This window comes from Globicephala melas, chromosome 12, assembly GCF_963455315.2.
Source record: "Globicephala melas chromosome 12, mGloMel1.2, whole genome shotgun sequence".
Taxonomy (NCBI): Eukaryota; Metazoa; Chordata; class Mammalia; order Artiodactyla; family Delphinidae; genus Globicephala; species Globicephala melas.
Window position 1 is genome coordinate 67,828,740 of NC_083325.1, and position 27,710 is coordinate 67,856,449.

At 38.0% G+C, this 27,710-nt stretch overlaps 1 protein-coding gene and 1 pseudogene across 2 annotated transcripts in view; one reads left to right on the forward strand and one right to left on the reverse strand.

Moving 5' to 3' along the window:
- Window positions 1-16,915, reverse strand: part of SPDYA (speedy/RINGO cell cycle regulator family member A) — a 33,640-nt gene extending 16,725 nt beyond the window's left edge. Inside the window, exons 1-5 of one of the 2 annotated variants that reach the window (XM_060309495.1) lie at window positions 16,840-16,915; window positions 12,755-13,007; window positions 10,672-10,730; window positions 8,213-8,298; window positions 3,534-3,705 (exon numbers count right to left, since the gene is read on the reverse strand). In XM_060309495.1, coding sequence (XP_060165478.1) covers window positions 3,534-3,705; window positions 8,213-8,298; window positions 10,672-10,730; window positions 12,755-12,989 — 552 coding nt within the window. In that variant the 5' untranslated portion in view covers window positions 12,990-13,007; window positions 16,840-16,915. Of the gene's footprint in view, window positions 1-3,533; window positions 3,706-8,212; window positions 8,299-10,671; window positions 10,731-12,754; window positions 13,008-14,175; window positions 14,194-16,839 lie in introns of those variants that run through there. The other variant, XM_060309494.1, reaches the window with a different exon arrangement.
- Window positions 16,916-23,961: 7,046 nt separating this feature from the next.
- LOC115854174 (phosphatidylinositol 4,5-bisphosphate 3-kinase catalytic subunit alpha isoform-like) lies at window positions 23,962-27,313 on the forward strand (annotated as a pseudogene).
- The last annotated feature ends 397 nt before the right edge of the window (window positions 27,314-27,710 follow it).

The following is a 27,710-nucleotide window of genomic DNA, read 5'->3' on the forward strand; positions in this document are numbered from 1 at the left end:
CATGTCTTGCTACTATAATGCAGCAAACTTCAGGGCAAGGATGATGTAATACTTCTTTATAATAAACCTCCACAACACTGAACTTAGTGTCTTACTCATAAATTAGCTGTTAAATGAATACTTAAGAGAACAGGATAAAATCTACTAGGTAATTTCTTTTTCTGTACACCAATATGATTCAAATGTACCTGGTTGGAACAATCAAAAAAAAAAGATCTTATCTTTATCTAGCTTATCTATCTGGATAAGGGTCAGTGCTAGGTGAGCTCGGTAAAGAATTATTTTTTGGAGGGCTTCCTTGGTGGCGCAGTGGTTGAGAATCTGCCTGCTAATGCAGGGGACACGGGTTCGAGCCCTGGTCTGGGAGGATCCCACATGCCGCGGAGCAACTAGGCCTATGAGCCACAAGTACTGAGCCTGCGCGTCTGGAGCCTGTGCTCCACAAGAGAGGCCGCGATAGTGAGAGGCCCGTGCACCACGATGAAGAGTGGCCCCCGCTTGCCACAACTAGAGGAAGCCTTCGCACAGAAACGAAGACCTAACACAGCAAAAATAAATAAATTAATAAATTCCTACCCCCAACATCCAAAAAATAAAAGAATTGTTTTTTTAAATTTTATTGATTTTTGGCTGCATTGTTGCTGCACACGGGCTTTCTCTAGTTGCGGCGAGTGGGGGCTACTCTTCGTTGTGGTGCACAGGCTTCTCATTGCGGTGGCTTCTCTTTGCTGCAGAGCACGGGCTCTAGGCATGCGGGCTTCAGTAGTTGTGGCACATGGGCTTAGTTGCTCCGCGGCATGTGGGATCTTCCCAGACTAGGGCTCGAACCCATGTCCCCCACATTGGCAGGCGGATTCTTAACCACTGCACCACCAGGGAAGCCCAAGAATTGTTTTATACTTTGTTTATTTAAAAAAAGTTTTTAATCAAGTATAGTTGATATACAATGTTTCAGGTGTACAGCAAAGTGATTCAGTTATATATTTTTTCAGATTCTCTTCCATTATTGGTTACTACAAGATATTGAATATAGTTCCCTGTGCTATACATTAGGTCCTTGTTGTTGTTTGTCTTCACAGATAAGAAGGTATGAAAAAGAATCAGAAGCTTTAAGTTCCATTCATTCTGTCAGTCAGCTATATTTACTGAGCGCCTACAAGTCAGGCACTGTTACTGCATTCCTCTCTCCCTTCATCCCTAGGCAACCACTTTGTCACTTTGGATTATATATTCTTTACAGTTGATATAAATGAAACCATACAATATGTGGTCCTTTGGGGACTGGCTTCTTTCATTTAGCATAATGTTTTCAGGGTTCATCCACTTTGTAACATGTATCAGTACTTTATTCCTTTTAATTGTCAAGTAATATATCATTGTATAGATATTTTGTCGATCCATTAATTAGCTGCTGGACATTTCGACTGTTTTCACAACTATTGACTATTATGAATAAGGCTGCTTGCTATGAACATTCATGCACAAGTTTTTGTGTGGACATAGTTTTCATTTCTGTTGAGTATAAAACTAGGAGTGGAATTGCTGGGTCACATGGTAACTCTGTTTAGCATTTTGAGGAAATGCCAGACTGTTTTCCAAAGCAACTACATGATTTTACAATCCCACCAGAAGTGTATAAGGATTCCAATTTCTCCACATCCTTACCAATACTTGTTATTGTCTGTCTTTTTTAAAAAAAAATTATAGTCATCCTAGTGGGTATAAAGTGATATCTCCTTGTGTTTTTGAGTTTGCCATTTTTCTGATGGCTAATGATGTTGAGCATCTTTTCATGTGCTTTTATGCCCATCTGAATATCTTTTTTGAAGAAATACATATTCAGATCCTTTGCCCTTTAAAAAATTGGGTTGTCTCTTTAATACTGAGTTGTAAGAGCTGTTTATATATTTTAGATATAAGTGCCTTATAAAACAGATGATTTGCAAAATTTTTCTTCCAGTTTGTGGGTTGTCTCTTCACTTTCTTAATGGTGTCCTTTGAAGAACAAAAGTTTAAAATTTTGATGATGTCCATTTTATCTATATTTCCTATTCTTGCTTGTGCTTCTGGTATTATATCTAAGAAACCTAATCCAAGGTCATGAAGATGTAACCCCTATGTTTTAAGATTTTTATAGTTTTTAGCTCTGAAGTCTCCCCTCAGGTCTGACACTAATCCATTAATTGGTTCCTTTGGCCTGTAGTCATTAAACTAGATATGACTTCATTTTTTTTTTTTTTTTTGGCTGCGTTGGGTCTTCGTTGCTGCACGCGGGCTTTCTCTAGTTGCAGCGAGTGGGGACTACTCTTCTTTGCGGTGCGCGGGCTTCTCATTGCGGTGGCTTCTCTTGTTGCGGAGCACGGGCTCTAGGTGCGCAGGCTTCAATAGTTGCAGCATGCAGGCTCGGTAGTTGTGGCTACATGGGCCCTAGAGCACGCAGACTTCAGTAGTTGTAGCGTGTGGGCTCGGTAGTTGTGGCTCGTGGGCTCTAGAGCAGAGGTCCCCAACCTTTTTGGCACCAGGCACTGGTTTCATGGAAGACGATTTTTCCACTGGTGGGGGTGGATGGTTCAGGTGGTAATGCGAGCAATGGGGAGCGGCAGACAAAGCTTCGCTCACTCCCCCACTGCTCACTTACTGCTGTGTTGCTCAGTTCCTAACATGCTGTGGACCAGTACCAGGGGTTGGCGACCCCTGCTCTAGAGCGCAGGCTCAGTAGTTGTGGCGCATGGGCTTAGTTGCTCCACAGCATGTGGGTTCTTCCCGGACCAGGTATTGAACCTGTGTCCCCTGCATTGGCAGGCGGATTCTTAACCACTGCGCCACCAGGGAAGTCCCATATGACTTCATTTAATTACAGCATTATCTAGCCCACATTTACCAAACTTCTTTGAACTAGTACTGGCTTATAGTGATCATTGCCTTCCATTTAATTTTCTACTCCAAATTTTTTTAGTTTGAAACATTAACTTTCTTTACTGAAAACCAGAACATTAGATAAAATAATCTTTTAACTTTTAGTGTCTTTCTGCTTTATATTAATAGAATCTGGCATCAAGGAAACTTTATGTATGCTTTATGAAAAGAGGTATAGTTTTTAAACTTATTTTATACCATGTAGTTCACATTTAACCTTGGGAACTTGAAATTTTGATACTTCAACAGAAATTATTTAATGGAAATTATTATTCAGCTCCAATGTTATTACCATGATGTATTTTGGAATGTGCATGCTATTCTTTCCCAATATACTGGTGATCTTTTTAGAGAAACACTCTAAAATAAAAATACTTTCTACAGAACTAGGCTGCTCTGAAAAACAGAAATGACAATTTTTAATTATTGTGGTATAAAATTAAAACATCAACATTGTAATATAAAAGTTGTACTCATGTTAATCATCAAGGTTAATGGTTTACACTTCATATACAAAAAAAAAGTGAAACATTAGAAGCACATTAAAAAACATAAAAGGAAAACTACATAAAGAGAAGACAGAGATTATATATATAAAACGCATGTAAAAATCTTACCTCCTCACAGCATCGCCGGCTTACAATAGCCCTATAGTCAATTCTATCCCAGAGTTTGTCCCTTAACTTTAAGAAATCAGGGAATAATTTTCTCCAGTTTTTCCCTAAAGCCCATGGAAAAATTTCATATTTGGATTCTTCTTCATCTTCTTCAACTGTATTGGCCAGATACCTAGCAAAGAAGACCAACAACTCAAAAAAGAAATGGGTAAAGGACAGGAACAGACAGTTCACACACACACACACACACCCCAACTTGTTTATAAACACATAAAAGATGTTCAACCTTATGCATGATTAAAGAAAGGTAGGTCAAAAATAGAGATACAGTGAATTTTACCTTGTTGAGTTCTGGATACTTTTATATTCCTATCAATCTTGAGCTTTGCTCTGGGATGCAGTTATATGGAAACGGTCTGATCCTTTCAAGTCTTGCTTTCATGATTTGTTAGGTGGATCTGGAGCAATGTTCAGTCTAGGGCTAATTTCTCCCCACTAAGGCAAGACGTTCCTGAGTACTGTACTCAGTACTGAATTACTCAGTGTGAATTATAAGTTTTTTCAGTCTGGCTGGTGGGAACAGGCACTATTTCCAGCCCTGGGTGGATGTTAGTCACTGTGTTCCCTCTATTCTTACGGTCTTTCCCTACACTCAAATACCTGAGGGGGAATCAGGCATGCATAAAAGCAGGAAAACCGGACAGATGAGAAGAATCATCAGTCAATCAAAACTGACCCACATGATAGAAGTAACAGACAAGGATACTAAAACAGTTATAATTATTCCAAATGTTCAAAAAGATTAGACACATTGAAAGTATACCTCTAGAGATGAAAACTATGTGTACAATGAAAACTACATTGAGTGGGGTTAACAGCAGATTAAATTTTGCAGAGGAAAAGAATTGTGCATTGAAGACATAGCAATATAAACTATCTAAAATGAAACACAGAAAAAAGGAAACAAAAATAATGAACAGAGCATCAATAAGCTGCGAGACAACTTTAAGCAGCCTAATAAAGGTGAAATTGCAATCCCTAAAGGGTGGTGGCTGGACAGAAAAAACATTTGAAGAAATAATGACTGAAAATTTTCAAAATTTGATGAAAACTATAAACCCACAAAGAATCTCAGTGAACTCCAAAGCACAAAACATGAAGAAAATTATACTAAGGCATATCATAATTAATTACTTAGGACCAGTAATAAAGAGAAAATCTTAAAAGCAGTCAGAGAAAAAAAATAAGACATGTTAGATAACACAGGAACAGAGATAAGGATGGAGCAGATTTCCCACTGGAAACAATGCAAGCTCCATAGATGACTTTCTAAGAAAAACAGGCGACTCACAATAAAAAAAAATTACAAAACATACAAGGGAACAAGGCACCATGAACAGAAACAGTCCCTGAAGTGTGAAGATACTGGAATTAAGAGACAAACACCCAAGAAAAGGGGGTCTTAAAAGCAATCAGAAAGGAAGGCAAATGATCCCAAGTGGAAGGTTTGAGATGCAAGAAGGAATAGTAATCAAAGATATATAGATATATGGGCAAATCTAAACAAATGTTGAATTTATAAAACAACAATAATAATGTCTAACATTTTGGAGGGCATCAGGTAGAACAAATAGAATTGCAAAACAAGAGAATAGAAGTTGGGAAGAGTGATTAGAGTTAAAATGCTTAAGGGTCTTGTAATTAAAAATAACTAGGGCAATTGCTAAAAGAATATAGAATGTAAGATTTCCAAACATGTAGAGGAAAAAAAGGTGTCAAAAGTAAAAATATTAAAATCTCAATCAAAAATAAGATTAAAATGGAGGGGAAAGAAGAAAGAAAAAAATGGGACATACACAAAATACACAACAAGATGGTAGGAAAAAATGCAAATATATAAGAAACAATAGAATATTATTCTGCAGTGAAAATGAAATGAACTATAGCTACATGTATCAATAGAAATGAATCTCAAAATAATATTATAAAGCAAAAGAAGAAAGTTACAGAAGAATGATAATGGTAATTATGGTGTATAATTATTTTATTATATAGCCCCCAAATAGGAATAACCAAATAATATATTATTTAGAGGTATATACATAGAATAAAGAAAAGTAAGAAAATGATTACTTGTGGAAGGGAGGGGGCTCTAATTGGGAAACTGTGTGCTGTGAGTTTCTAAGATTTTGGCAATGTTCTATTCTTGAGTCATGGGTACATGAGTATTTGTTTTGCTTCTATTCTTTTACACACACATACGTATACATTCCATATACTCTTTTGTAAATATTTCACATTAAAAAAATTTTAAAGGCACAGAAGTGTATAGTACATCTCTATTCATGTAATATACACACTGGTTCATATATAGAAAATTATTCTAGACACATACATATGAAACTGTTAACTGTCCTTGAGGAGGGAGGTCAAGGTCTTGAGATATGAGGAAGACTTACTTTTTTTTTTTTTTTTTTTTTTTTTTTTTGCGGTAGGCAGACCTTTCACTGTTGTGGCCTCTCCCGTTGCGGAGCACAGGCTCCGGACGCGCAGGCTCAGCGGCCATGGCTCACGGGCCCAGCCACTCCGCAGCATGTGGGATCCTCCCGGACTGGGGCACGAACCCACGCCCCCTGCATCGGCAGGCGGACTTTCAACCACCGCGCCACCAGGGAAGCCCCCAAGACTTACTTTTAATTGTATACCCTCCTATATATATTTTTTAACCATGTGCATATTCATATTTAGTTACATTAATATAAAATGAGTACGTACATATTTTTATCCTCCCTTAAAATAACTATTTTAATATTACCTTATATTACATTATATATATATATATTACCTTATTATAAAGCACCTCATTGTTAAACCCATTCAGTTATATGAGTCAAATCATGTCCTTTGTGAAATTACATAAAGTAATTTCTCACTTAAGTATCCCTGAGAGTTCTTAGTAAACTGTAGATAGAGCTGGAGGTTGGCCCCTTTCATGCTTGCAGATTAATGAAAAATCTATAATGGACTATGGTACTCCAGTATCAGGACCACATTATTATTCTATTCTATATTAACAATTTTTCAGCCTCAAGGTAATGAAATATCTGTCTCTTACACATGTAAGTTGTCTTCTAATTTGAAATAGATTTTTCTTGGAGCAGAGTCCATTTCTTTTGCATAGGGTTAATTATATTTATTCAAATAAAGAATTAAGAACCTCCTATGTCAGCCACTGAAGTATGCAAAAAAAGTAAGATACACATTCCTTGCCCTTAAGGAGTCTACAGTCAAGTAGAAAAGGCAATCAAGTATGAAATAAATACATAACTGAAAGAGGATATAGGAAAATGATAATAGAAATTCAGAGTGTTATAAGAATATATAGAAAGGAAAAGGAGTTGAGTTAGAACTGTGGCTGAGAAAATATTTAATGAGAACTATTGAGTGAGGTTATATCAAAAGAATGATTAGATATAAAAATGTAAATTATAATTCATGTTACTTTTCATATGGAGCTTATAATACAACATGCAACGCAACCTGACATGCTACTACACAGTGTAAGCTAACACAGTGCTTTGCTGGTAATAACATTACAAAACTTGTCAAATCCAATTTGGGGCATCTGGTAAGATTTAAATAAAGTTTCTTTTGGTTTGTTTTCAATTTTCACGTGAGAAAAAAAACTATAAAATAGATATTGCATCAACATACAGATATAATACTAAGAGACACGTAAACAGCAGCTTAGTGTTAAATGGCTGAATTTGGCCATTGGCAAGTCACACCTGAATTTGCTGATTAACTTTTGTGACCTTGGAAAGTACTTAATCTTCCTCAGTTTCAATTTCCCCATCTGTAAAATGGAGATAATTAAAAAAATGTATCTTATAGGGAAGATTAGATGAGTTTATAGAAAACATTTTTGTGGTACCTTGCACATATCAATATTAGCTAATACTATTATATTCCCCCCATTTAGCAATCATCAACTCAAATTTTATATTGAGTTCATATTTTCCTATGCATGGGGAAATGTGTCTGCTGAAAACATGCAGAGATAATTTCTTCTAGTCCTATTTCTTGAATCACTCTTTGATTCTGAATTAAACAGACTTTAAATAAATTCTTCAGTGCTAACGGTTGTTGTGGTATTCAATTTAAATATTTTTATATGTAGTTCCCTAGTTAGGTACTTAAAATTATATTCATATATTCCAAACTGCAGCATTATATCCAGGTACTAGGTAGAAAAGGTTTTGATATTGAGATGTCTAGAGCATTTTCCACAAGCTGTTCAGTGTAAAAGGGCAATAATGATAATTTTTACTATACATTACATTTCAAAGAGAATATTCTGGCTTTTAAAAAAACCTCTAAGTCCAAAAGAGGAAAATTTGGGATAATTTATGTGGAACACTATATAAATTATGGAAATGTGAAAGGTACAATACAAACTCAAGTGGAATACTGAATAATAAATGTTAGGCATATGGCAGGATAAGACCAGTGAAAAGAACATAAGAATATCCTATTAAAGTAAAAAAACATATAGCTTTTAAACAGGAAGGCCTATTCAAAGATATACATCAGGTTTTAAACAGCCTCTATTTTAAATAAGGTATTGTATATATTATAAATAATTAGCACAAAAATCACTTAGTAGAAAGCATACTTACAGAGCAATAAAGAAATTTATCCTGGTATGCTCATTTATAGTAAATTTAGCTCTCTTGAAATAAACAAAGGTCATAGCCAAAAGATACTATAGGGAAAAAAGTTAAAAGTTAATATTAATGTTTTGCTTTCATAGTAAAACTGCTTTAAAATAGTTATGTTTATAAGCTAAAATAAAGCATTATTTATCCTTATTATAGAATTAGCTATTTATTTGAGTCCTTATTTTTTGGCTTTCTTTAATCCATATGAACAGTGAGAAATAGTTCTGGGTCATTTATGATTAAATTATAATTTTATAATTATAATTTTAACCTCTAAATTTTATTATTGCCATCTATTCAGACGTATAGAGAAGCTGAAATAATAATCAAGTGAATAACCACACATCCTTCACCTAGATTCACCAATTGTTTTTCTGTTGCCACACTGGCTTGATGTATGTGTATATGCAAAAATTTTTCCCCTCAACCCTTTGAGTTAGTTGCAGACATCCATACTCACTTTTGAAAATAATTTTTGAAAAATAACTTCTAACCAGAAATTAGAACAACATGGCTCTATTTTCACTGGAATAAAAGTGTTTTAAATGTACTATTAGGAAGACATATGTCTAGCCTGCTATTAGGACCCATGCCAGGTTCTGCCTGTTCTGCAAGTTAAAAACAAGTTATGATACTGATATATTGATAATAGACTCCCTTTCATAAAATGCCTAATTCATGCTACCTTCACAGGTTTGGCCACAAAGGTGATTCCAAATTTTCAAGGTAACTTTCAGTAGAGGATTCTTGATATATTGAGTGTTAAGATACAGTACTCCTGGCTACTTTAAAGGCACTGCCCCCTGCTGTCCAACAACTTTAATTACTGTAAGGTGCTTAAATTTGTAAAATTTAAAACTTTAGAACTCCACATGAACTGGATATTTTACATTAAGGCATTACTGTCAATTTTTAAAAGCATCAGTGACACTGATTATGTTTAAAAAGATCTCACCTTTTAGAAGTACATCTTTAAATATTTATGGATAAAATGTTAGGATGTCTGGGATTTGCTTCAAAATAATCCACGTTTGGGGAGAGAGATTAGAAGAAATAAGAATGGCCATGAGTTGATCATTGTTTTAGCTGGATGACAGGCACATGGAGGGTCTTTGTTCTATTCTCTCTACTATAAGTTGTATGTTTGAAATTTTCTAAAAATTTTCAAAATTAAAAAAACCCTCTGATTTTATTTTTATCTTAAGCTTAAAATAAGAGTTCACATCAATATGAAATTAGTGGGTATTTAATCATGAGCTAGTCTTCTGTTCATTCCCTTTTCTGTTGGTTGGCACATTATTTATTTATTTATTTATTTTTGGTTGCTTTGGGTCTTCGTTGCTGCATGCCGGCTTTCTCTAGTTGCAGCGTGGGGGGGCTACTCCTCGTTGTGGTGCGCGGGCCTCTCACTGCGGTGGCCCCTCCCGTTGCAGAGCACGGGCTCCAGGCATGCAGGCCTCAGCAGTTGCAGCATGCAGGCTCAGTAGTTGTGTCTCGCGGGCTCCAGAGCGCAGGCCCAGCAGTTGTGGCACATGGGCGCAGATGCTCCACAGCATGTGGGATCTTCCCGGACCAGGGATCAAACCCATGTCTCCTGCATTGGCAGGCGATTCTTAACCACTGTGGCACCAGGGAAGTCCCATAGCATGTTATTTTAAATGTAATACGAAGTCATGCTGAATTTTCTGATATGACTAACTGGTCTAAGATGACATTTATAAAGCTGAAATTCTAACTGATCAGCTAAACCTAAATAGTATAGAAACATCACAATCCCTAGTATATAAGTCAGCATCATGATGTTCTTTTATGAAACACTGATTCCTAAATAAAGAACATGATAAACTAATTTTACTCTACAAGATTATTGGGATTTGTTTTATCTAAATTATCTACAAAATATTAAAATGTGTAACAGACTGCCTTAGTGGAATGAATCTCAGATATTATTACCTGATAAAAAGTAATAATTCTGATCAAAACATATTAAGCCTAATATAGCCAATATTTTATAACTATAAATGGAGTATAACCTTTAAAAATTTTGAATCATTATAGTGTACACCTATAACTGATATACATCAACTAAATTTCAATTAAAAAAAAACCCAAAACAGAACAAAAAAACCCCCAACCACCCAAACAAAGAACATATTAAGTCTATATTGATTCTTGTTTTAAATCAAACAGATATGGGTTTAAGGTCATTTAATCAATAATATTTCACAATGCCTCAAGTATAGATAGAATGAATCTATGTTGTATGCTAATGGATTCCACTTTGAAGGAGCAATGTAGGCTAGTTCTTTTCCTAACCTTAATTAATAAGATAGAAAATCCTAATAAGGTTCATTAAAGTCCTGATAGCCTAGTAACATAATAATGCTGGTTAATGATTATACTGTTAACAAATTTACCTTGTCTGCAATTTTACAGCAGCAGTCCATCCACAAGAAATCTTGAATTAAGTCGTCATCTACAACAAAAGATAGCTATGACTTGTCTTTTGAAAACAGGTGGTTTCCTTTTGAAGAATTAACTTTTACATAAGACGATGACAAATGATGCTTAGAAATCAAACAAAAATGGCAGGACCAGGGTTGTCCAAGGTGTAGTTTTCAGTTCTTTAGCGTGTTTGCCATTGCAAGCGCTGTACAAAAAGCTACTGCTTTATTCTTTGGCTTCCCATCTGATTTGCCTTAATATATAGCCCAGACTGCAGGAAGAATGATAGAACTGTTTGATTTATTGAATATTTCTATAGCTCTTTTAGAAATATGTCTTGGGTAGCTCTAGATGAGCCTTTGTTGTTTTCCAAAATCAATCTTTAACAGGTGGAAATGGAATCTGATAAAAGATAAGTCTTTAAGACATAATGACTCAATGAATACTCTGTTTTCTAAATATGTTTTACTTTTTTTTTTTTTAACTACTTTCTCCTTTTAGGTACGGGGTATTTTTAGTTTTGAGTTTTCTCTTCTCCTACTTATCTCTGTCCAATTATCTATTATCCAAATACACATGAAAATATCTATGTAAAGGAGATTCATAATTCATTAGTTATTTATAACTAACATTTAATTTTGGAAAAAACTGAGTATGACAAAAAGATCAACAAACATACTGTTAAAAAATGAATAACATCCAAAAAATAGGTCAGAAACACTCATTTCAATTTTAAAAGGCTAAAATATATAATCCCAAAATATATGGGTAGCTGTCAGAATATAATTTGAGAAAGATCTACTTTTTTCCATTTCCCCCTGCATTTTAAGTTAAATAAGCATAACTTCTTGTTATATCCTAGAAATATCATCAATGTAGTCAAATAAATGGAAAGTTCCAAGTATAAGTACTGCTTTTTTAAGAATAATTAATTTCTGCCTTGTTAATTCCATTTCTATTTCTTAAATTACCTAAAATGGTAAAGCCATGTATTTTCTCCTATTTCTCACATTCAGTTACAAATAATAATAAAGTTTGTGGGTAATAACTTCACTCTACTCTTAATAAAGAGAGAGGGAAACTTTTATTAACAGCATTCTAGATCCTGACAAGGAACATCTTTATAGTTCAACATTTTCTACCTGTATTATTTACATTTTGTCTTCTATTATCTTATTTTGCTTTTCTTTAAATCTTAACCAGCTTGCCCTCCTTTTTTTTTAAAGATTTCTGTCCTCTCAGCAGGGCAAACACTCTTGTCCCCAACTCTCTCCTCCTTTATGCACATGCTTTCCTCTATAAGCAAGGAAGGCTGTTACCTGGATCTACCAGACAGTGATAGCTACTTGATTTGATTCAGTCCCGCAGATACTTACCAGAATCCATCTATCCAACCCTTTATTCCGTCTACCTTACTGCCTTACCTCAAAAAACAAAAACCAATCCTCTTTCTTGGCCAGTAGAAGTACTATAAAGAAGTTTCTTTTTGGCTATGTTTAAGAGGCTTATTAGCAAAGTAGCACTGTTTCATGATCTGAACAAATTCAAACTCAATTTCATTACATGAGCATGATGATAAAGCATAGTTAATTTTTAATAACATTCCCCAGATATAATACTGAAACTGCTCTAGGTTGACTAACCTTGCCAGTTTGCTCAGTTTCAGCACTGAAAGTCCTGGGAAACCCCTCAGGCCCAGTGACACTGGGTCAGTTGGCTCACCTGAGACTTTATGTAGTATTTATACTTTAGGTCAAACAAAACTCATGCTATGACCTTGAACTGCCCAGAATTTACATTTGACACTTGAATTTAAGTAGTCTAAAAGCTAGATGATGAATTTCTACTCTAAAAGTAATCAAAACAAACAAAAACCCAGCATTGAGGGGGAAAAAAAAAAAGGACTAAGGAAAACAAAAGGCAAATTTGGTTGGAGATAGAAAATCTGACATAGAAAATAACAGTATCCTCTTTATTATAAAAATGATAAAATAGATCTTATATTCTTATTTTTAAGTACTCTATAATTACCCCATTACAATATTTTAAACCTACCAAATAATTTAAAGAAAGCAGTCATTTCCTGACGCTGTATAACTAGACAGGGTCCTTTGGGGCGTTTAGACTTGTCGCTATTATGTGCATTTTTTTCAGATGCTGGCCAACTATCTTTAAAAATAGGACGCTTCAGGTTAATGGGTTTTTTAGGCTGATGTGATCTATTTGACTCTGATTTTACATGTACAGTGACAGTAGGTGGTGTCTCACAACATAGCTGATTGTGCCTCATTTTGGTTTCCCACAATTCCTGTAAAAATAAAACACACAGTTATTTATCACACTCTTGTTCACTTCTATATAAAAACAACAGATTGGATGACACTATCAGATGCAGTCATAGGAAATGTTACTGAACTTGCTACTAAAATGTTAGTTATGACAATGACTCACATGAGAAACTGCTTTTAGAATTTAGTACCAAGAAAAGCTATGCTTCCTTTGGGTAACTGATATGCCTTCTCTTCCCAAATAATAAGATCCTGCATACTATTTTGCTTTGACTACTAGGGAACTCAAAAACAAATTTTAAATTATAGAAACTATGCTGAGTTTATAATCTATTTGTGGTATTCCTTTTTCCTGATAATTTTTATTCTGCTTGTATTGACAATTTTATCATATTATTATGTCAGTCAAAGTTTTTATACAATAAGGCAAACTACTTCCAGAACTAAATTATTATCAACATCAATTATTATATTAAAAAGCAATCTCACACACAAAAAAGCATATTTTCTAACTGGTTAATTCCTTGATATGTTATAAAACTCACTGATTCAACAAGCATTGATTGTTATTTATTGAAAAGTTAAATACAATTCTAGCAAAGAAATGCATGGTATAAAGTGCATTGAGGGATTCTCATAAATTGGTCACTTTAATATCTTCTTTTTTTACCATCTTTATTGGAGTATAATTGCCTTACAGTGGTGTGTTAGTTTCTGCTTTATAACAAAGTGAATCAGTTATACATATACATATATCCCCATATCTCCTCCCTCTTGCGTCTCCCTCCCACCCTCCCTATCCCACCCCTCTAGGTGGTCACAAAGCACCGAGCTGATCTCCCTGTGCTATGTGGCTGCTTCCCACTAGCTATCTATTTTACATTTGGTAGGGTCACTTTAATTTCTAAAGTTGTGAGTGTATGACTATGCTATTTGAGTGGCCAATTACCAGTGTGAATGAATGTAAACTGTTATAGACTAATAAAAATTGAAACAAAGTTAATCCATCAATATGTAACAATATGCATAATCATTACCATGTTTGGTGGTAATTAGTTCACGTGATTACTAGTTAGCATTACTTTTACGGTCAAAGTACTTATAGGGTAATAGGAAATGTAGTTATGAATAGCCAAAGCAGGAAACTACTCTAAGACCCTAATGAGAACCTCTGAATCCATAACTCACAGTGACCCAGGCAGCCATGCCTCCCTTGATGTTCAAGGAGTCAGGTACAGATTCTCCTTCCTGACCCTCAGCAACTTCCCTGCTGAAGGAAGGAATGGAAAATAAGATTGGATATAGTGGGGCTAGATCAGCACTGTCCAATATAATGTGAGTCACTTTATATTTCTAAAGCCACATTTAAAAAGTACAAATAAGCAAGTGAATTTAATTTTAGGAATGTATTTTATGTAACCTAGTATATCCAAAATATCATTTTAACATGTAATCAATATAAAAACTAATGAGATACTTTACATTCTTTTTTTCATACTAAGTCTTTGAAATCTGGTGTTTACACTTACAGTGTATCTCAATTTTGGATGCTAAATTTCTAACAGTTAAAGTGAAATGTAGTCTTACCAAAACAATGATGTGGTACATAAGGGAAAAATATTTTACACTCCTTCAGTATTTAATTTTAAATTAAATAAAAGTAAAAATTCAATTCTTCAGTTGCAGTAAAAATTCTTCAGTTGCACCAGCCACATTTCAACTGCTCAACAACCACATATTAGACAGTACAGGGCTAGATTATGAAGAACTAGGCAGAGTAAATTATATTAAATTAATTCTATAATCGCTTCTCCTCCCTCTATTTTGCTTCCCTCCTCTCCTCTCATCTTTCTTCCTAGATCCTAAGGTCCAAGCAAATCGAAGGCAATTATGGAGTTGAGGGTGGGGGAGTGCTACAAACTCCATAGAAAAAGGAATGGGTGATTAATTGTGCCTTGAGACTTGTGTTAAGAACGTTTTGCTACTTCCTGCCCGCCTCATCTGGGAGACAGCTGGAGGTCTCATCTGCATCTTTTTTTTTTTTCCCCCTCAAAGAAAGAGCAACCTTACAAATCTAGATGGAAAAAACTAAATAGTCAGGATTCTCACATTGGGGTGTGGGGGCAGGCTTGGGGGAGTGCGGGACAGATGTGCCAGAATATAGAATGGTTGTGGCATATCTCCCAGGATGTCAGTTTTACTTAACGTTACTTAATATTAAGTAACTTAAAAGCGTTGCTTTGTTAAAACAACCTTGGATATATCATGAAATAGAATGCAAATGTTCTATCAATCAAAAAAATAAATATGTTTTACACTATTCTGCTTCATATAAAATTTGAGAAAACAGAAAGAGGAGGAAATTCCTCAAATAGAGATTCACTGAGATTAATAACCAAACACTGGCAGGAGGGTTATGGAGAAGGACCTTAAGGAGAGAAGCTATCAATGCAACATTTTGGTCAAATTCCAACTTGAGGTAACTTCTATTTTTGCTCTTCATTTAGACATACTAAAAGAATGACAACAGTCAAATTATTAGTAGTATTTTTTAAGTTTGGCCGGCCGCACGGCTTGCCGATCCTATTTCCCCCACCAGGGATCCAACACGGGCCCTGGCAGTGAAAGCAACGATTCCTAACCACTGCACCGCAGGAGAATTCCCAAGAATTTTTTTTTTTTTTTTTTTTAAGACAGAGGATTTTTCAGCACGACAGAAGGCAGAGGGACAGAGCCACCTGAGAATATACGTTAAAATACTGGAGAATAGACCTGGATTAAGACCTGATTCTCACTAGCGATTGGGTCTTAGGCTATTTAACTTCTGGGAGCCTCCATTTTCTCACTTGTGATACTGAGATAATAAAAGCAGCTATTTTTTTTTAGAACCTGGTACATAGTAAGTATTCAATTAAAGTTACTTACTAGGCATTGTTAATAATACATATTTTGTAGGCTTAGTGAGGAAAGGAACTATATGGATAATGCACAGTGCTGAATGCTTAGCAAAATCTCAATACATGGCAGCACTATTATTGTATCTTTTTTACAGGAAGGGTGTCTTCGAAAGAAAGAAGAGTCCCAATGTGACAGAAAACCAAATTTCACCTCAACTAGTACATGTAATTTAAATGTTAAAATTTTATTGGTAACAGAGACCATAGGTATTTTTTTAATGTGCTCGTGATAAAGAATAAAATTTGTAGAGACAGGATCTCAATTTTAACATAGCATGGGTTTATCAGTCTTTAAATGTTAAATTACTTCTAAAGTTTATTTATTTTTTAATAGAAGCTAGTTGGCCTCCAGTCGTACTGGAAATGTAAGAAAGGGACATTAGTAAATTTTGATAAATGGGCCAAGGGAAAAGGCAGGTGGGCGGGCGTGCTGCGGGAAGGCACGAGCTCTTTCCTAAGGGCCTTCCTTCCCGAGGAGGGGAGCGCCCGCTGAGGAGAGGGCACGGCTAGCACTTGGGGACGCATCTCCCCCCAACCCCTTTGTCCCCTCCCCTCCCCCGCCCACTAGGGAGCACGACCAGCTGAGCCAAAGAGCACTGTGCCGGCGAAGCCCGACAAACCCGGCCGAGGGGGGCGCCCCGCCTCCCTCTTTCTACTTCGCCGCCGTCCCCGGCCCCGCGGCCCTGCGCCGGCAGGCGCCGTACGACCGCGACGCCCCTCCTCCCCGCCGGCACCTGAGGCGGGGAACTCACGGGCGGAAGGGGCCAAGACGCCGCCGCTACCTCACACACTGAGGGTGGCGTCGTTGGGGGAGAGAGGGGACGGAGGAACCAGGCACAACCAAAACTGGAGAGTTGCCGGCGAGGCCCGAAGCCAGGGCGCGAGCGGAGAGTACCTGCGGAAAACCGAGGCTAGTGAGCGGGGGCCGGGCCGGCGGGCAGCCTTCCCCAGACGCCCCAGGCCTCAGACGGTTGCTCTCAGGTTACTCCACCGCGGCACGGCGGGCTCGGAGACCTCCCGCCAACCCGGAGCGAGGCCGGCGCGGGCCAATCAGCGCGCAAAGCCTGTCTCCGGGGGGCGGGGCCAGCCCAAGGCACGCGCGCCTCCCCTCCCACCTCGCGCTGCACTCGCAGCCTCAGCCGCCTGCCCACCTTGTCACGTTACCCGGCCTTGCTTTCCCTCCCGGCAAGGTCCTGGTAAAACGCCTCGACACTCCCAGACCAATTCTTGCCTTCTAATGTAACGCCTTACCCTTGGACACTTACCAAAGTCAGGCTTGGATTAGAGCCATTTATCTTCCCTGCTGCGAGATGGAGAGGCCCTGCCGGGCTGGGACGTCGGGTCTTAACTTACCCCTCCTCCACCGCACCGGGCACACACACTGGCAGGAACGCGGTAAACGGAGACGTCAACAGCAGGAGGACGAAGAATCAGAGGTGAACTTCGCAGCAGCAATTGTAAATTACTGCTACGTTAAAATAACTGTAGAAACAGAGGAAGAGACAACCTAAACCAAAAAAGAAAGGTGTGAGCACCGTGGCTCTTTGTGAGAAGGGGTAATGTTATTCTATCCTGTTAAATCTATTGTTCCAAACTAATTTCTTCTACAGGAACCTTTTCTTTTTGACCTGGTGCCTGGGATGTAAGGTGCTTAATAAATGTTTGTTCAATGAATAAGTAAAAGGATTCTTCATAGCTTTTAAATTTTGTACGTGACATCTTTTACTCTTCGCTTCCCTTCTGTCTAATGTATAACCTGCTTTTTTCCCCCTGTTAACGTATCATGGCCTTTTTTCATGTTGCTACAGTCTTTCTGAGTATTCTTAACGACTGCATAATAGTCCAGAGTGGATGGACCAAATGTAAATCATTTTGATATTTGCATTGCTTCTAGATTTTTCAGTTACCACAACTATCACACTTAAAAAGCAATTTGGCCTTGCGTATTTGTGGCACTTCCTAGCAATTAGTTCCTCAGTCAGCAACTCTGAAGAATGAATATTTAGTTCCCTTCTTTCTCGGGCTCTCACACAGCTAGATGATGGCAAAAAATCACCTACATGAAAGAGGACACAATCTGCAAACTCATTTTTCCTTATAAGCATTTTGGAATTTTCCCCATGGCCCTTAAATGGGGGAATGAACCAAGAAGCATAAACTGGTTGTGAAAACCTTAAATACTGATTCTCCTAGGAAAACACTGCTTTGAGCCTCATTCTCTCTTTCCCTGGTGGTTCTCTTTTCCACAAGGTATCAGGGTTTATTGTGATTACTAATTTCCAGCCTTGAGTACACAGAATGTTTACTGAACAATGAACGACTACTACAGGCATACTGCTTTGTTTTATTGTGCTTTGCAGATACTACATTTTTTACAAATTGAAGGTTTATGGCAATCCTGCGTAGAGCAAGTCTATTAGCGCCACTTTTCCAGCAGCATTTTCTCACTTCATGTCTGTCACATTTGGCTAATTCTTGCAACATTACACACATTTTCATTATTATTATATTTGTTATGGTGATCCATGATCAGTGATCTTTGATGTTACTATTGTCATTATTTTGGGGTACCACAAACGGAGGCCATAAAAGCAAACTTAATGCATCTACAAATGTGTGTTTTGATTGCTCCATTAACTGGCCATTCTCTTGTCTCACTCCCTTTCCTCAGGCCTATTCCCTGAGACACAATGAAATTGAAATCAGGCCAATTAGTAACCTTACAGTGGCTCCTAAGGGTTCAAGTGAAAGGAAGAGTTGCATGTCTCTCACTTTAAATCAAAAGTTAGGCCTCGGGCTTCCCTGGTAGCGCAGTGGTTGAGAGTCCGCCTGCCGATGCAGGGGACACAGGTTCGTGCCCCGGTCCGGGAAGATCCCACATGCCGCAGAGCGGCTGGGTCCGTGAGCCACGGCCGCTGGGCCTGCGCGTCCGGAGCCTGTGCTCCGCAACGGGAGAGACCACAACAGTGAGAGGTCCGCGTACCGCAAAAAAAAAAAAAAAAAAAAAAAAAAGCTAGGCCTCTTTTCCATAAATGGGATTGCATATAAATTTATAAAAAATGAAATATTTGATATGTACAAAAGAATATTAGTAACATATATGCAAGCTTAGCATAAAACAAAACCTCAAGAAGCCACTGCCCACCCAAAAAGCATGAACCTAAGATCCAAGGAATAGAACATTAAACAATACTGTTGAGATTCTGTATGCTCCTCCTCCTCTCCTTACTTCCCAGCAGAGGTGACTTTTGCTTTTCCCATCCCCCCCTCCCCAACTTACAGGATCTTAGTTCCCCCACCAGGGATTGAAAGTGCCGAGTCCTAGTCACTGGACCGCCAGGGAATTAATTCCCCCATTCCATTTTCTTTTTAGATTTACCGTATTCTTAAACACAAATCTTGTTTGAAAATTTAATACTCTTTGTATTCTTCATAGTTTCAAGATTTAGACACACTAATGAATGACAGTAAATCATTTTCATTCCTGTGTAGGATTATTCTGTAAATATACCATAATGAATCAATGCTTCTGTCAAGTCACTTGTGTTATTTTTTGCTATGAATGCTCTGAGTATTCCCATGCACAGACCTGGTTATCAGCTGCTATGCCTCTGTAAAGCCAAATTAGTTATTTATAGCTTGCACAGGCTCTGATGAGTTGGTGTCTGGTCAGTGCCTGTGTATTAAAGTCAAATATTTTGAATACTACAATACTTCTGTTTATATATGTATGCCCCATGGTGCACTCGTGGTTTTTCCATAAATGCTTTAAAGTGAAACTGATGGGTTTTAGAGTATGCACAGTTTCAACTATACAAGATTATCAATGCTAAATTCATTTCCCAGGTAGTTTTACCAGTTTTAAGTAAGAGTTTCCATTAGTCGACATCTTGCCAATGTCATATTTTCAGTCTTTTTGTGACTAGATTATCTTTTAAGGTGTATTGTAGAGGACAGCTTTATTTTCAGCACCCCTTTTCTAGGAAATGTTCTACTGAACCTCCCAAACCACTTGGGTGTAGAGATAGCAGCTAGATTCATGCAATATCATCTCTCTCCTTCCTCACTCACTGGAGTCATAAGGGCCGGCCCTTGATTCAAGCTGGGCAAAATTCCCTTCCTGGAATTTTGCACTATGACCAAGAATGCAGCCTGGCTGACTGCTCTTTTATATGGTAGAGATAAAGTCTTCAGAAGTATTAGGATAGAACAATAGTTAGATAGAAGGACTTTATAAAATTTCTCTCTAGAATAGTTTTCTCCACTGTACCTCACTTTTTTGCTCATTAATGAAAATATCTTTCTTGATTTCTCCCCATTCTTGCTTCTGCCTATGACATAATCCTTATTTGTTAAAATGAGGCAATAGCCTCTCCACTTTGATTCCTGGTTTTAAGTGTTCATATTTACTAGGTGACTTCTGAAACACAAAATGTTACACAAAACGATATCACTTTCCTAAAAATATTCGAAGTGGCTCACAGCAAAGATGACTTTAAGGTCAATAAAACAGAACCTAAATAAACTATAGCAAAGGGGAGGCAAGAAAGTACCCATAAGGATCTTGGAAAGTTCGATTCTGAACAAGAGGCAACTTCCCCAGTGTGCCTGTCAGCAGCTAGCTGAGAAACGTTCCTTCAACTAACTGAACACTGACTTCTCATACTTACTAATATTTTACCAAATAAGGATTACAGGTTTGACAACAAAGTATTTTTGCCATATAGACCCAGATCAATTTTCTCCTGAGACTATTCCAGCATTCTTGTACGAGACAAAAAGCAGTTAGATGAAGATAAATAAAAACTGCAACTATATTATTTTTTGCTAATTTCTCCAAAAGGTCACAGTGTCAAAATAGTGGTAGTAATAGTGATTTTTGAAACTCATTTGCCATTCATTAAACCAACATTTGCATACGTACTATGTGCTAGGCACTACTCTAGAAGCTGGAGACACATCAGCGAACAAAAGAGACAAAAAATCTCTGTCCATACATTCTAGTCAAAATTAGACTTATCTAGACCCAAAGGCTTCTAAGGACCAAATGGAACAACTTTTTGAAGGAACGCCCAACATATTAAAGGATCTGTACAGCAAATAATTGATTTTCTTTCAAAAATGGAATAGATCACAATTTGTGTTAACCTGTCAGTGAGGATACCCAAATAGTTTAGGATACTCACTTAATAAAAGATTAGGGTACTCCACGAAAAACAGGCTGTACAGTACAGTAATAGAAAGCTGTTTTTTTTTAAACATATTTATTGAGTATATATGGTGTACTGCTATAAAGTGGTGTTTTCTTTTTTAAATTTATTTATTTAATTTATTTTTGGCTGCGTTTGGTCTTTGTTGCTACTTGTGGGCTTTCTCTAGTTGCCGCGAGCACGGGCTACTCTTCGTTGCGGTGTGCGGGCTTCTCATTACAATGGCTTCTCTTGTTGCGGAGCACGGGCTCTAGGCGCATGGGCTTCAGTAGTTGCAGCTCGTGGGCTCTAGATCATAGGCTCAGTAGTTGTGGCACACGAGATTAGTTGTTCCACAGCATGTGGGATCTTCCCGGACCAGGGCTCAAACCCGTGTCCCCTGCATTGGCAGGCAGATTCTTAACCACTGCGCCACCAGGGAAGCCCTATTAAATAGAAAGCTTTTAACCTAGATTTTTGATATTATCAAATTAATTTCAGTGGTGTTACCAGGCCCCAGCTAGAGATGGGCTACAAAAACCTGGGGCAATTATCCCAGGAGACAGGGATTTGTTTCTAAAACTTAAGGCATATACTGCATCACAGATGTGTAACAGAGAATGGGACCCTCGGCCTCACATAAGTTCTTCTGAGGTATTGAAGTAGGTTATTAATTTTTAATTTGGTAAGTTGAGTAGTTTCCTGAGTTCGACCGGAATACGATTTTTCAAGTGATTCCACCCCTTATGCCTGCATTCTCAGGAATCCTTATTACACTAAGAGAGCTAGAGACAGAGCTCATGTTTACCCCAAGAATGGTGGGGTAGGTGTCAGTCTGTTAATCTGTTGGTGACAGCATTTTCAGAAACTATGCCAATATCAGTTTTTTAAAAAATATTGTATTCAATTTTTTTTTAATTAATTAATTTATTTATGGCTGTGTTGGGTCTTCGTTTCTGTGGGAGGGCTTTCTCTAGTTGCGGCAAGCGGGGCCACTCCCCATTGCGGTGCGCGGGCCTCTCACTATCGCGGCCTCTCTTGTTGCGGAGCACAGGCTCCAGACGCGCAGGTTCAGCGGTTATGGCTCACGGGCCTAGCCGCTCCGCGGCATGTGGGATCTTCCCAGACCAGGGCTCGAACCCGTGTCCCCTGCATTGGCAGGCAGATTCTCAACCGCTACGCCACCAGGGAAGCCCCCAGTATCAGTTTGAGAATCACATATTGGAGGCAGTCGGATAAAAAAAGTTTCATCACGCCGGTTTTGTTTCCTCGGCTCTTTTTTCCTAAGAAATACACTAGGAGATTTAAGACTTAAGTTATTCCAGTTAAATGTATTACATACATTAAGGACTCCTCTGGACTACTTCTTTCCTGTTGTACTGTATTCTGTCTTTGTGACTTTGTCAATAATCATGTTTATACATGATAGACTATAAATTAGTGTGCTAAAAGGCACACTATTGTAATAATAGTGAGAGGCCCTCTCACTATTAAGAGGACTTCACTATTAAGAGGACTTCTTAAATACTCAGATTTAAGAAGCTGCAAAAATTAAAACACATCTTACTTGGTGAGCCCAGGCCAGGCTTGACTGAAAACCTCCAGGGATAGATCTTAGGTTCCCACCTTTTTGCACGCAGTACCAAAGAAATGCTGATTTTCTTTCTGACTTACTTCACTCTGTATGACAGACTCTAGGTCCATCCATGTCACTACAAATAACTCCATTTCGTTTCTTTTTATGGCTGAGTAATATTCCAGTGTATATGCATGCTAACGCATATATATGGAATCTAAGGGGAAAAAAAAAGGTCATGAAGAACCTAGGGGCAAGATGGGAATAAAGACACAGACCTACTAGAGAATGGACTTCAGGATATGGGGAGGGCGAAGGGTAAGCTGTGACAAAGTGAGAGAGTGGCATGGACATATATACACTACCAAATGTAAAATAGATGGCTAGTGGGAAGCAGCCGCATAGCACAGGGAGATCAACTGGGTGCTTTGTGACCACCTAGAGGGGTGGGATAGGGAGGGTGGGAGGGAGGGAGATGCAAGAGGGAAGAGATGGGAACATATGTATATGTATAACTGATTCACTTTGTTATAAAGCAGAAACTAACACACCATTGTAAAGCAATTATACTCGAATAAAGATGTTAAAAAAAAGATTCGAAGGCAAAATACAAATTACCATGAATGCTAAAAGTTTGAGTCAAAATTATTTAAATAACATCATTTTAGAAAAATTAAAAAAATAAAAAAAAATGCCGAATCTGTGAGCTTTCAGGCAGTTTGTTCTCGCTCCCTTTCACATACATACAACACACACCTCATAACACATTTGTAATCTTCCATTCTATTGATACCCAGAACAATCTGGGTTACAAGTAAGATTTTGTAACCACATTAGCTGGCAAAGATCCCTAAGAGGAAAAAAGATTTACAGCCACTTTTGTAAAAATAAGGTTTAATAAAAACACTGGCAATCTGTACAAGAAAGAAAATAATAAGAAATTAAATAAGTTTATGATTTAATGTCAGCCAATGTAAGAGGTGGTAGCCGAAGGAAGTTTTTACTTTAAAAATCTTCTAGGCGGCCGCTGAGGTCTCGGGCTGCTGCCGCCGGGCTGCTGGCGAGGCAGCGCTCGGGCCTGGCCGGGCAGCTCCGGAGCGGCGGGGTAGGGGGGCTGGGAGGCGGGGCTGGGACCTCGCCGGGACCCGATGCGGTTAGGTTCTAGGAGCTCCCAGCATTTCTGCCTTGGGACAGCCACGCATCTAATTCTGCAAAGTACTTTTATATGTAAAACTTGTAAAGGATCAGAACAATGCCTCCAAGACCATCATCAGGTGAACTGTGGGGCATCCACTTGATGCCAAGACTCCTAGTAGAATGTTTACTACCAAATGGGATGATAGTAACTTCAGAATACCTCCGTGAGGCTACACTAATAACTATAAAACATGAACTATTTAAAGAAGTGAGAAAATACCCTCGCCATCAACTTCAAGATGAATGTTCTTACCTTTTGTGTTACCCAAGAAGCAGAAAGGGAAGAATTTTTTCATGAAACAAGACGACTTTGTGACCTTATGCTTTTTCAACCCTTTAAAAAAGTAACTGAACCATCAGGCAACCATGAAGAAAAGATCCTCAACCGAGAAACTGGTTTTGCCGTTGGCATGCCAGTGTGTGAATTCGATATGGTTAAAGATCCAGAAGTACAGGACTTCGAAGAAATATTCTCAATGTTTGTAAAGCTGTGGATCTTACGGATCTCAATTCACCTCATGGTAGAGCAATGTATGTCTATCCCCCAAATGTAGAATCTTCACGAGAACTGCCGAAGCGCATACATAATAAATTGGATAAAGGGCAAATAATAGTGGTGATTTGGGTAATAGTTTCTCCAAATGACAAGAAGTATACTCTGAAAATCAAACCATGACTATGTGCCAGAACAAGTAATTGCTGAAGTGATCAGGAAAAAAATTCAAAGTATGTTGCTATCATCTGAACAACTGAAACTCTGTGTTTTAGAATATCAGGGCAAGTATATTTTAAAAGTGTGTGGGGCTTCCCTGGTGGCGCAGTGGTTGAAAGTCCGCCTGCCGATGCAGGGGACACGGGTTCGTGCCCTGGTCCAGGAGGATCCCACATGCCGCAGAGCGGCTGGGCCCGTGAGCCATGGCCGCTGAGCCTGCGCGTCTGGAGCCTGTGATCCGCAACGGGAGAGACCACGACAGTGAGAGGCCTGCGTACCGCAAAAAAAAAAAAAAAAAAAAGTGTGCGGATGTGACAAATACTTTCTAGAAAAATATCCTTAGTGTAAGTATATAAGAAGCTGTATAATGCTTGGGAGGGTGCCTAGTTTGATGCTGATGGCTAAAGAAAGGCTCTACTCTCAACTGCCAATGGATTTTTACAATGCCATCTTATTCCAGATGCATCTCCACAGCTACACCATATACGAATGGAGAAACATCTACAAAATCCCTTTGGGTTATAAATAGCGCACTCAGAATAAAAATTCTTTGTGCAACCTATGTGAATGTAAATATTCGAGACACTGACAAGATCTATGTTAGAACAGGTATCTACCATGGAGGAGAACGCTTATGTGATAATGTGAACACTCAAAGAGTACCGTGTTCCAATCCCAGGTGGAATGAATGGCTGAATTAAGATATATACATTCCTGATCTTCCTCATGCTGCTCAACTTTGCCTTTCCATTTGTTCTGTTAAAGGCTGAAAGGGTGCTAAGGAGGAACACTGTCCATTGGGCTGGGGAAATATAAACTTGTTTGATTACACAGATACTCTAGTATCTGGAAAAATGGCTTTGAATCTTTCGCCAGTACCTCATGAACCTGAAGATCTGCTGAATTCTATTGGTGTTACTGGATCAAATCCAAATAAAGAAACTCCATGTTTAGAGTTGGAGTTTGACTGGTTCGGTAGTGTGGTGAAGTTTCCAGATATGTCAGTGATTGAAGAGCATGCCAATTGGTCTGTATCCCGAGAAGCACGATTTAGTTATTCCCATGCAGGACTGAGTAACAGACTAGCTAGAGACAATGAATTGAGAAAATGCTAACAGCTCCAAGCAATTTGTACATGAGATCCTCTATCTGAAATCACTAAGAGATTTTCTGTGGAGCCACAGACACTTGTGTAACTATCCCTGAAATTCTACCCAAATTAACTCTGTCTGTTAAATGGAATTCTAGAGATGAAGTAGCTCAGATGTACTGCTTGGTAAACGATTGGCCTCCAATCAAACCTCAACAGGCTATGGAGCTTCTGGACTGCAATTACCCAGATCCCATGGTTCAAGGTTTTGCTGTTCAATGCTTAGAAAAATATTTAACAGATGACAAACTTTCTCAGTACCTAATTCTGCTAGTACAGGTCCTAAACTATGAACAGTATTTGGATAACCTACTTGTGAGATTTTTACTCAAAAAAGCATTGACTAATCAAAGGATTAGGCACTTTTTCTCTTGGCATTTAAAATCTGACATGCACCATAAAACAGGTTTGGCCTGCTTTTGGAGTCCTATTGCTGTGCATGTGGCGTGTATTTGAAACACCTGAACAGGCAGGTTGAAGCTATGGGAAGAGCTCATTAACTTAACTGACATTCTCAAACAAGAGAAGAAGGATGAAACACAGCAGGTGCAGATGAAGTTTTTAGTTGAGCAAATGCGGCTACCAGATTTCATGGATGCTCTTCAGGGCTTTCTATTGCCTCTAAACCCTGCTCATCAGCTGGGAAATCTCAGGCTTGAAGAGTGTCGAATTATGTCCTCTGCAAAAAGGCCACCGTGGTTGAATTGGGAGAACCCAGACATCACATCAGAATTACTCTTTCAGAACGAGATTTTTTAAAATGGTGATGATTTATGGCAAGATATGCTAACACTTCAAATTATTTGCATTATGGAAAATATCTGACAAAATCAAGGTTTTGATTTTCAAATGTTACCTTATGGTTGTCAATTGGTGACTGTGTGGGACTTATTGAGGTGGTGAGAAATTCACACTATTATGCAAATGCAGTCTAAAGGAGGCCTGAAAGGTGCCCTGCAGTTCAACAGCCACACACTACATCAGTGGCTCAAAGACAAGAACAAGGGAGAAATATGCAGCCATCGATCTGTTTACATGTTCATGTGCTGGGTATTGTGTTGCTATCTTCATTTTGGGAATTGGAGATGGTCACAATAGTAACATCATGGTTAAAGATGATGAACAACTGTTTCATAAAGATTTTGGACACTTTTTTGATCACAAGAAGAAAAAATTTGGTTATAAACGAGAGCGTGTACCATTTGATTTGACCCAACATTTCTTAATAGTGATTAGTAAAGGAGCCCAAGAATGCACAAAGATAAGAGAATCTGAGAGGTTTCAGGAGATGTGTTACAAGGCTTATCTAGCTATTCGGCAGCATGTCAATCTCTTCATAAATCTTTTCTCAATGATGCTTGGCTCTGGAATGCCAGAACTACAATCTTTTCATGATACTGCATACATTCGAAAGACCCTAGCTTTAGATAAAACTGAGCAAGAGGCTTTGGAATATTTCATAAAACCAATGATGCACACTATGGTGGCTGGACAACAAAAATGGACTGGATCTTCCACACAATTAAGCAGCATACTTTGAACTGAAATGATAACTAAGAAACTGAAAGCTCAGTATCTGGATTCTATCCTGCACTGTTAATAACTGTCAACAGGCAAAGACTGCACAGGAAATGCACAATCCATGAACAGCATTAGAATTTACAGCAAGAATAGAAATAAAATACTATATAATTTAAATAATGTAAACGCAAACAGGGTTTGATAGAACTAATTCATTTCAAAATTAAGCTTTAGAATAATGTGCAATTTCATGTTATGCCTTAAGTCCAAAAAGGTAAACTTCATGATTGTTTGTATCTTTTTTTAAAAAACAAAAAATCCCCCAAAATATATAGAAATGATGAAGAAGGAAAAAGAATGATTTTTTTGTCTTGCAAATGTTTCATGTTTTGGAATGTGGACACAACAAAGTCTATTATTG